Below are 11,586 nucleotides of genomic sequence, written 5' to 3' on the forward strand. Positions count from 1 at the left end.
GCCACCTTGCCCATTCATTGTGCACTCCTGAGTCTGTCCCATTGTTTGGCAGTGGAAAACTGCAATGAATTATTGGACTGAGGAGTACAGTATATTCAGAGAGGAAAAGGGATAGCTTGGAAAGGAGAAGACAGTTTACCTGTAAGATGGTTCCTGGCCCTTTTTACGGATGTTCCTAAACATCGTAAGTGGCAGAAATGCTGCTCTGCTACACAGAGGGCTCGAATCCCGGGAGTTGGACTCGATGATCTCTAAGGTCCCTTCCAACTCGCACAATACTGTGATACTGTGATACTGTGATCTTAAATGGATATTACAAAACACACACTACGTAATTCACCTCTAGCTAAAACTAAATCCTGTCTGGACTTTTTTTTCTTAAGCGATGCTTTCTATTTTTGCTATGAAAACTCCAAGAGTTTCTGGTTAAGTGTTTAATAGTCTAAATAGTACCCATGGGATGATCTGTGTTTGCAAGCACGTCATCTATGATTCTCAGTTACTAGCACTTTGTTTAGTGTGTGCTCTCAGATGCAGACAATATTTGGACTATTCACATTCCCAAGTACAATACATTACTATTTTTCTGTCATGAATAGCTAGGGTTACATTTTACTTGTTGCCTGTGGCACCTGCGAGATTTTGTTATTCTTTTGGCACTGCTTAGAAATTAATTCACGATATTTCATAATGCTGTGACTCCCATACTGCTGCCTCCAGAAGATGTGGACTTAATGGCTAATGCAAGTGAGGTAGAGTAAGTTAAATTGTAACTTTATAAACATATTGAAACTTGAAAGTAGAGAAAACAGTTTATTTAACCTTACAATAAATTTTGCAAAATAGAATATCTTCGATTATCATATTTTAACCTGAAAGATTTTTTTCTCTTCATTTAATAAAAGATTGAAACACTGTTGGCAATGATATCGACACAGAAATACTATTTACTATGTTTTATTTTCTACAATCTGGTTAAAAGTAGCATGCAAGTAATTGAATAAAAATAGTTATATATATCACTTATTTTGAAATAACAATTATACCAGCAATGGATTAAAATCTTGCCATGAAAATTTGAATGAAAGTATGACAAAAAGAAAACAATTTTTGACCTGAATAAAAGGTTTGTTTCCCTGTTATCCTTCACACATTCTATTCATCTTATACTGTAATGGGCTCCAAAAAATATTTTCATACATTTTTAACTGTTTTTATATTGTTAAATTTTAACAAAAGAAGGGCATGAATAATTAAAAATGCAGGATTGCTTGCAGGAGAATCTTCTATTTACACAGGCTAGCCCATACTGCTCAGCACTCTGATGAAACCCATCTGATTTCTACATACGTCTGGTACCAGATGGTACATATTGCATGCTTGAAAATGGATTTCTATCAGGTTGAATGTTTCTCTCAACTTAACTAACCACATGAAGTCATGTTTTGCACCACATCTGGTCATTCTTGTGCTTTCTAAATAGCAACCTTTTGTAAAAATATGCACGCATTTCCTTAAGGTTGCCAAGTGCATGCTAAATGTTAACAAACAGAACAGATAATATGCAGATTGACTTTTTTTTAAGACATATCCTAAAGTTAAAGAGCTATCATGATGCAATTCCTGTAATAATGATCCCTAGAAGGGAACTGCAGACTCTGAGGCATCTCACTCCAGTGAGATCTCCGCAGCCACTCGAAGGCAGTTGTACATCTCCTGTGGCAGGTCAGCCCGAGTGAGATTGTTTCCATCCAGGCGTAAATGTGTGATCTTGGAATAGGTCAGTGGTCCGACAACCTTACAGAAGCTGCTCAATGGGAACTCTGAAAAAAAAGGGTACACCAGTAAGAAAAAACATGAATAACTAGAACAAATAGGATTTGGAAAGTGTGACCTCCCTGAGGAGCCTGTTCCTCCATCTCAATGAAAAGCCTGATCCTAAATAACCAATCTGAACCTCCACTGAAAATATTTTTCAATACTGAATGTGTTTTCACTAATATAATTTCCTGTTAGCTTACTGCAACTTGAGAGGTCTGTATTGTAGAATCATAGTATATTCTGAGTTGGAAAGGGTCCTTGAAGTCATCTATTCCAACTCCCCAGAAATGAGCAGGGACACCTACAGCTGATCAGGGTGCTCAGAGCAACATCCAGTCTGACCTTGGACATCTCCCAAGGATGAAGCACCTCACCAACCTTACTGTAAAATGTTCTTCTTTATATTCAATATAAATCTCCTTTATTTTAGTTTGAAACTATTTCCCCATGTCAGACGTGTTGAAGAGGTTCCTCTCTTTAGTTTTGAGAAGTTCAGGAGTTCAGAATGTCAAGACTGGGTTTTTCAAGTGCTGTATGCATCCAACATCACTATGAATTTTAAGATTTCAGATTTTGTTTACAGACTCAAGCTGGCACTTAGAAGGAAAAAGAGTGGTTAAAAATAAAAATTAAAAAATTAAAAAAAGAAATAAAACAGTAGAACCTGGGATGCAGAGGGAATAATCTCTTATGCTGAGTGTACTATGATGGAAAAGTGAAACAGTGCTATGTAATATCTTGAATGAAGTTTATGGAACAACTATCTAAAACTATGATTTGGCCTTACCCATAAGAACAGCCAATCCACAGAGATTTTCTGTTAAACATTATTTTCTGAATGTTTAATTTACTGTTTTCAAAATGAAATTTGACCAAGGAACACAAGGAAGGAATTACATCGAAACTGTACAGCTGAACCTGAGAGAGAGAGAAAGAGAGAGAGAGAGAAATTCTGAGCTCTATATAAGCAAGCACACATATATACAAGGGATGCTCTGAAAGTAATGCCTCCCATTTTGTTATGTTGGCTCAATACGTCAGAGGTAGATGTTGGTGATGTAGTAAAAGAGGTTGGACCTTCCCAGCAATATTTTATTACATTCTGTTGCCATGTGACAGATGGCAGCAGAGAGGCAGTCTGACAGAGTGGCATCTGACATGGAAGTGTGAACGAAGCAAAGGACTGTCACTGAATTCCTCTTTACAGAAAACACTGATCCCACTGACATTCATCAATGTTGGCTGAATGTTAATGGAGACTAAACAGCGGATGTGAGAACTATGAGACTGAGGGTAGTCCATTTCAGCAATGGTAACAGCAACTTTGGGTCACCTCCACTGGTACAGACCTTTACAAGCACTGCATTCTGACTCTTGTTCATCTCTTGAAAAAAGTGCAGTTAGTGGTGATGTGTTGAAAAATAGTGTTTTGTAGTTGAAAATCTGCTCAGTCAAATGATTTTATTATGCCCCTTGTATCTGTTGTAGTTTTCATGAAATTAAATAAGAGTCATTACTTTCAAAGTAACTGACATATCATGCAGAGAAGGTCTATTCTCAAGAAAGAACCTATGTGAATAAGCCTAGTGCCCATTATATACCACATTGTGTAATTCTAAAAAGACGGTCCTTCATGCTTATCTCTTTTCACTTTGATTCATATACAGTCACTACTGAAGAAGAAATCTGAGAGTCTTCTTAGAGCCTTTGTAATCAATCTAATGCCATAAAATGCTTTCACATTGCAAAGGACTACATCTCATAATTTGCAAAAAACATATATAGGATTCTCAAAGTCAGAGACTTTTGACTACCAGTGGACTTTTGAAAATAGCACCTTTTATATCTTTGGTGCATGACTATCTCATTTGAGAAAGCATGTTGACCTACATTCTGTTGTATTACTAAAGGAGATGGAGGAAGTATCTTTCATACCTCCACTTTAAGTTGAATTCTTCAAGAATTAACATTACAAGAATCTGCTATCATTGATGAAATGAAATAGTGTAATCTAGGTAGAAACGTATATTCATCCATAAAGGCAAATATTTAAATAATGACAGTATAGGTAATGTGTTATAGATAGTAGAGATAGAGCTATGATGTTGAACAGTGGGTAAAACTGTGTATCATCCACAACACAAGATTTAAATGAGGATTAAGAAAATACATTTCAAAAATGTTAGATTTTGTACACCAGTTAGACACCAAAATCAAACAAATTCCTCAGTTTTGTGCATTATACAACCCTGTTTTGAAAAGATGAAAGCTAAAGTTAATACCTTTTTATTTTCATGGAAATTGCAATGGGTGAGAGATAAAATACATCACTGAGGGCACAGACATTGGATAGTCAAAATCATAATATTAATAATATTAAGCCTGCAGATTAATTCTAATATTCTTCCAGTTCAGAATGCACCATTTGAAGTGAACTGTCAATTCTTGTGTGTTATAACCATATAAACTAAGGATTAGATGCTATTTGTTGTATGCAAACATATGTTTGCTTGGCCTACAGACTATACCATTAATTATTTACATCCATATCTTTGTAGGTAATTATGGTATAATTTATAAATATTTGAATGTATATGAATATATATGAATTCTAATATTGATTTATTTTTCCTTTTCTTATCAGTAATGGAAAATAACATGGCATGGTAAGTACACTTTTGTTGAAGGCCACACATTTAAAAGCTTCCCAAGTTTCCTTTTTTCATAGTTTTTCTTACTGTTACTTCTGAGTGCAAATGATCTGAATATTATAAATATATATTAAAAGGAATAAAAACCAGGAGCAGATTTATTCTTTACTCTCACCCACAAACCAAGATAGAAGCATATATATTTTCATTTTCTACACAAAAGGACTGTATGCTAAGCAAAGGTATATCACTTTTTACATCAGGAGCACAAGCAGCTGAGGAAAATTAACTATGCAAAGACTTCTTGTTAAGGCATGCACTACAGAAGAAAAGCCTAATGGGATCAGCAGTTCTATACATCCTTGCTGGCTTGTGGTCCAAGAGTTAGCATATCTGAGTCATTTCTGCACAGACCATTGTAAAAAAACACTTTGAGATTACTGCAGTGTTCCAAATAGAAGACCACAAAGCATTTTACAATTAGCTGTGTTTAGAGTAATTAAATTAATGGGACAAGTACTGATTCAGCCAATGAACTTCAGCAAAATGCAGCAGCGTGTCCAGAGAAGAGCCACAAAAGTGATCAAAGGTATGGAACATCTCTCCTATGAGGACAGGCTGAGAAAGCTGGGGCTGTTCAGCCCAGACAAGAGAAGGCTTTGAGGTAGCCTGATAGCTGCCTTTCAGTATCTAAAGGGGAGGTGTAGAAAAGGACAGATTCTTTAGCAGGGTCTGCTGTGATAGAATAAGGGGAAATGGTTTCAAGCTTAAAGAGGTCAGATTTAGGTTAGCTATAAGGAAAAAATCTTCTACAGTGAGGGTGGTGAGGCACTGGAAGAGGTTGCTCAGTTATGTAGTTGATGCCCCATCCCTGGAGACTTTCAAAATGAGGCTGGAGAAGGCCCTAGGCAACCTGATCTAGTTATGACGTCTCTGTTCATTGCAGGGGAGCTGGCCTTCAGAGATCCCTTCCAGCTCTAAAGATTCCATGATTCAGTAAGAATATGTGACTTTGACTGTACTCTGAAAAGTTTCCAAGTTCCACTTGTTATACTCCATTCCTATGATATCTTCTTGCTAGAGCTTCAGGTGGAAGCGCTTACTTTCCTAATCTTTTGCAAATGAAATACGGACCTGTGAACTCTCTTCTTGTATCGATTCTCTTTGATGTTTATACCTGCAGAGGATTTTTATTTTATTTTATTTTTTGCCCTGAATAATCCATAATAACAAATGCTATAAATATATACTTATATGGAAGAGAGCAAAGACTGTTATAAACTCACCATGGTCCTATACTAGCTTGGAAATACAACCTGTTTAAATACATGTGATGGGGTATTCTGTTAATACCTGATATGGACTAACATGGGCAGTCAAAGAAATTTGTCTTCTACGCCTTCTTGTTCAGACAAAAGAACAAATCAGAGATCTCTTGCATCAGTCCATACTGTAGCCATGAAAGTGCAGCAATAACCAGTGCTACACTTCACACCATTACCCTCTCCACTGACTACCGCTCTGGAAACATTGCTTTCACTGAAAAAGTGAATTGCTGTCACAGTTGCTCAGAAGTCCTTGGAAATGTGAGTGGAAAGCAAACTAGGTACCTGGATTTCTTGAAGAAGGCTCAGACCATTTGTTCTAAGCTTTGAAAAATGCCTTATTTATCACAGGAGAAATTAAAAATCATCAGCTCTTTCAGGAACAGAAGAGTATCTGAAAGAGCTCTATAGATTGCTATATTTGGTTCTCCAGATGGGAAGCATTATATTCCTTCATCAAACAAGGAAATGAGATACAGGGAAAAAAAAACAAAATATTTAGGAAAATGTGAAACATGGTAAATAAAAATAAATAAATAAAGGTGTTGCCCTAACCCTGATAAGATTTGCATTAAAATATTTTGCTGCAAGTCTAAGTTTGTGAAGAGTAAAGAAAAATAAAATCTATTAGCTAACAGTGATATCCTATAGACCTGATGGATACAGGTAAACAGACAGCAGGAATTTCCGATTTAGTTAATGCTAGCTAGCAAGATGATGTAAGCCCTCAACAGAAACATAGTTCTTTTGACCATACTGCCTCTCCATGAGAGGTCACTGCTTACAGAAGTGTAGCTGGAGAGTATCTGACGAGAGGGTGAGGCCTGCTCAGTTCCGTAATGTCTCCTTTTCATCCCAGGATAAAGGCATTCTTGCCTGAGTAGAAACCTCCACAATCTCATACAAGGTGGGGTTACTGACTTTAGAATGAATTTCTGCTCAAATCTTGTTCAAATGGAGGCAAGCTTGACACCTGATAATATCATGTAGAAAACAGAAATGGAAAGAAGAAACAACAGGACATCTCTTATGATTTCAAGATAGATTTGGAAATATACTGCCTGTAAGGGGGAAAGATAAGGAAGGGAGGAAATAAACAAACAAACAAACATCTAGTTTGTGTATTTTTAACTGTGCCTTGTACCTAGTACTTTATGGATTTCCTTTCCTCCTCTCCCCTCTAGTACTTTCACTGCCAGTCTTCTGAAAGGTTATATATACTGTAGTTAGTTAGTTAGTTCTGTTATCTCTTCTTAATATTCTGAATATTTTCCACACTGATTAAATTTTTTTTCTAAATTTTATAAGTACCCTCCATGGATTCCATGGTTTTAATTAATGTGAGGTGAGGATCTGACTTCAGCTAAATGTCTTTCTTTTAATATTAATGTGAGCAATGTGCACCTGCACGAGCCATTACTTTCTAGACTGTGGTAAATGTTAATGAAAACATGCAATTTTAACTCACTGTTAATTTTGTTGACTTGGAGGTAGAAGTTTTCAAGATTCTCACTGACAGTTGGAATACTCTTCAGTTGATTGAAGGACAGATCCAACTCGACCAATGATGTGATATTGAAGACATTGCCTGGTATTCCAGAATCTGTTAATTTATTGTGGGATAAACGTAAATATTGCAGGGTTTTAAAACCTTGGAAGTACTCATCAGGAATATTGGAGATCTGGTTATTGTCAAAGTACAGCATGAGTAAGGAATGAGGAAGTCCCGTTGGTAGCTTTGTAAGTTGATTGAAGCTTAAGTCAAGATACAAAAGTGAATTCAGACCTTTAAATGCCCCAGAAATAGAATCTGCTTTCAGCTGGTTGTTCTGGAGATGAATGACAGTCAGATTTACCAGCCCCTCAAGTGCACCGGGATTGACTTTTGTTATCTTGTTGTGACTTAATTGCAGGTCATCCAGAGTTTTGGGGAGCGGTCCAACAGCTTCAGTCAAATTGTTGTAGTTAATGTGAAGTTTCTTCAGATTCTTTAGTTTAGAGAAGACTCTTCCCTTAATTTTTGAATTTTCCAGGTGATTGTGATCTAGGATCAGCCACTGCAGGTCTGTTACATTATCAAATGTGTTCTCTTCAATGGACTCAATCATATTGTTTCGAAGATAAAGGTATTTTATTCCACTTGGTACAATTGGAATGGTTTTCAGTTTAAGATTGTCACAATACATTGCAGTAGGATAGCTTAAAGGACAATTACACTCTGGGGCACAGACTGCTGTGGATGGCCCAAAAGGATCATAACCATAATCATCTGCAGGACCATAGTCATATTGGCAAAAAATGCCACTAATCAATACTAGAAAGATGGGTAGAGAGTTTAAAGTCATCTTTTCAATGTGTCTTGTCTCTGTATAGAGGAGGAGAATAAAAAAAAGTTACAATTCTGATTTTCTTTCTATTTTTTCTCCAATACTTGAAACTTTAACATACAAGGATTATGATTCAACACTAACTAAAACAGGCTTCCAATATAAAGCTATTAATTAACTAAAAATGCATTAGTCTGTTAGCAATTCAGTGTTACTATTATGGTTTTACAGCACCTATTTTGTTATAATCTGCCTTTGTGATGTGAATCTGCAGGTCATTCTGCTGCTGCAAGTAACACATTTAGAAATCATCCTGTGGCTATTCATTAAATTACAAGAAGAATGGTAAAGTCTAAGTTTTCTAAACATGGAACAACATTTTCCGGTTTTGCTGAAGGTCACATTCAGAGACAGTTTTGCCACTTAAATTCTATCAAGCTTTCATTGCTACTCCGAATATGTTAAAGTACCTTATACTTAAATAATAAGTGATGGTTTAATTTGGTTTCAAAAAATTCAGGAAAGTTGCAAACTAAGGGTGATGGTCTGCTATGAAGTTTGTTGTTAAGAGTTATCTTCTCCCATCTCCATATTCAGATAAAGAACAAACTCAGAAAAACAGCACATGTTCTGGACCTGTCAAACAGCACTGCATATGTGTACATGTGTATACTCTATCTAGTATAGGCCTACTCTGGACATGAAATAACAGCTCTTCACGTAATGCATACATTCTTTCCAAGTTGATAAATGAGAGTGAGTGCTAATTACTTTATCTCCCCACTCTAAATAAATAGATCAATAAGCACTTGCTTTATAGTTGTCCTTCTACATCATATACAGCAAAAGGATGTTTAGGACATTTAGGAATGTTTTGCTGTGATACAATAGGAATCATCTCACTTCACTTTCAAGGACATACTTTACTAATTAGATACTTCACAAGATACAAAATCTATTAATATTTCAAAATCTGCATAGACTAGTATCTTGCTAATGTTTCTTACTACCTAGATGGATGCTGAGTTGTAAAGGTCAGTTTAGCATCACAGGAGTTGATTAACTTGCTTTGATTTTCACCATAAACATGTACTCAGCTACTGTTCAAAGAGTAAGAGAATTCAGAAAATCCTTAGAGTCCTCTAGTTCTCAAAGAATTTCAGACAGCATGTGCATCATTTAAACAGACCATCAGACTCTGTTCTGAGATCTAGGCAATCTTCCAGCAGAGTAAGTCAGTCTTGTTCTTAGCACTATTTTGTGATGGAGTTCCTAAAATTAAAATGCAAAGTCATGACTAGAAGAAACTTAACTAAATTTCCTTGCTTTTACTGAGCTGATAAAAGCCACATCACAGCTTAATCAACTAGAGTAACTTTAAAAAAGGGCCTACTGATCTTATGTAATGGAAGGAATTTTTTTAAGATGTTCTCATCTCCAGTCAATCGCACACAAAGCCTCACTGCTGGATGTGAAGCTGCTGTCCTCTGAACAAGGAATAGGATTGCATATCTTTTACTGTGGTGTTGGCTCTGTTTTAGCTAATGACAAACTTTTGGATAGAGAATCATTGAAACATGAGTTATCCGTGTAATTTTCTTTGTCTGTTCCTCATTACTGTACAAGATGAGAACACATAGGGGACTTTAAGTCCCCTGCTGGCATGAATAAGTATAGCTACTCTGAAAGAAATTACAACAATGCAGTCTGCTTTGAAATCTGTTCCTGTTTTGATACTAAACATTAAAGATGAAGAACTAACTGCTCTGTATTCAAAATGTCAATGTAATGAACTTCTTGGACTACATTCTTTGACCTCACAATGACATTTTTACACATCCTCATCATTTCATAGTCTTTCTGATAACATAGAATAAACATCCCATTTTAAATTCAAGTTCTATTGTTCTTGTGGTTTCCAGTTACATTCAAAATGCTTATCTTTAGTACTTGTATCATAGGCAGACAGTTAAAGAGCATACGATGTTTAACTACCATGAAAACATTTGAGTTAGATTAAAAAAAACCCAAAACTTGAGTGATTTTAAAAATAAGATTTTTAGATTTAATTGACAATTCTATAGTGAAAAGTCATATGTGCACATATGTGACATATGAAAGAGCACAGTAACACAAATATTTTGTTTTGTTCTGTTTTATTTGTGGTTTTGAATTCTACATGGTTCTCTGTCAGAAGTGTAAAATGCAAATAGATCATATGCACATGGTCGGTTGTTACATTGAACTATTAACATTCAAAAGATAACATCAGCATACATTCTTAGATGTTTATCTTATAATACAAGCATGCTTGAACTAATTGCCTAGGTTTATTCTACTCAGTTATGCTGTTAAATACCTGTGAAAACATTTGTGAAGTTGCTCAGGCAGCACGCCAAAACACACCAAATGACAAATCCTCAAACCTGGAAAAATGCTTACTACAGTATTCAGATTAGTTTGGAGCCTATACTGCTTCAATTCCAAAGTTGTGAAATAAGGTATATAAAAGTCTATTACTCAAGCAGCATTAATCCAAATATGCCTTAATTCTGTAGCTTATTGTTTCACAGTCTGCATAAGAGTTCACCTTAAAAAGTTTCAATGGGATATATAAAATGAGCTTTAAAATTATCCAATTTTTTTCAGCGTGCCTATAGTTTTCCTTTCTTTGTATACTTGATTAATTATTTAAATGTTTGAATACCTCGCCTTTTTATAAAATGAAGAAGGAAAATTTAACAAATGAAGTGCTGAAGTTATTATCAAGTGAGAAATGAGTAGTCTTTAAAATAAATTCTTTTTGCTGTACATCAACTCTTCTTTTGAAGCAGAACAAAACAGACTTTGAAAAAGTGTAGCACTGATGCACAAAACATGTGAGGCTGTTTCAAGGAAGCTAAAAAAGTAAATGCACTAAATGACTGCTGATTTGTATTCAATTTACAAATTGGCAAACTTATCTTGACATGTTTTCACATTCCCATTACAGCTACATTTAAATAGCTGAACATTACAGTTAAAACATGCAGCAGCACTTACCTTACTGCCTTCAAGCTGCTTTCCTTAATTCCCAGAGCAGATGCAATAAGGGACTGTATCGACCAATATATGCTGTAAACAGTGACAGGAGGTAAAAGTCTGCCAGATCCTCTGTGTTACAAGAGGGGAAAAAAAAAAAAAAAAAAAAAGAAAAAAAGATCCTGAAAAAAAAAAAAACACCAAAAAAAAAAAAACACCCTAGTCACGCTGTTCTCTGAAGCTGCTATGTCATCATGGTGATCTTGTGGTGTGGCATGTACGAAAATGCAGCTCTCTTAATGAAGTGCAGGTGGATACCACATTTTGTACAAGGACAACCCATCTGCTGTTCCTGTGGGATGAGAGAATGATAAGTGTCACAAATCTGAAAAAAAGTTTAGATTACTGGCCATAGCATTATACAAAGATTGCTTGTATTTT

At 35.6% G+C, this 11,586-nt stretch overlaps 1 protein-coding gene across 1 annotated transcript; it reads right to left on the bottom strand.

Moving 5' to 3' along the window:
- Window positions 1–501: 501 nt before the first annotated feature.
- LUM (lumican) lies at window positions 502–11,316 on the bottom strand. Its single transcript, XM_072360664.1, has 3 exons — window positions 11,167–11,316; window positions 7,266–8,162; window positions 502–1,823 (listed from the first exon to the last, which is right to left on the bottom strand). The coding sequence occupies exons 2-3, from the start codon at window positions 8,140–8,142 to the stop codon at window positions 1,669–1,671; spliced, it is 1,032 nt and encodes a 343-aa protein (XP_072216765.1). The 5' UTR covers window positions 8,143–8,162; window positions 11,167–11,316; the 3' UTR covers window positions 502–1,668.
- Window positions 11,317–11,586: the final 270 nt, after the last annotated feature.

The sequence above is a fragment of the Excalfactoria chinensis genome, chromosome 1 (assembly GCF_039878825.1).
Source record: "Excalfactoria chinensis isolate bCotChi1 chromosome 1, bCotChi1.hap2, whole genome shotgun sequence".
In the NCBI taxonomy this organism is placed as follows: Eukaryota; Metazoa; Chordata; class Aves; order Galliformes; family Phasianidae; genus Excalfactoria; species Excalfactoria chinensis.

Excerpts from the sequence above, each read along its gene's own strand:
- LUM (XM_072360664.1), bottom strand. The coding sequence starts at position 8,142 with ATGACTTTAAACTCTCTACCCATCTTTCTAGTATTGATTAGTGGCATT. Across the intron at positions 1,824-7,265 it reads CCAAGTCAACAAAATTAACA|AGTTCCCATTGAGCAGCTTC; the intron begins GTGAGTTAAAAT and ends CTTTTTTTTCAG.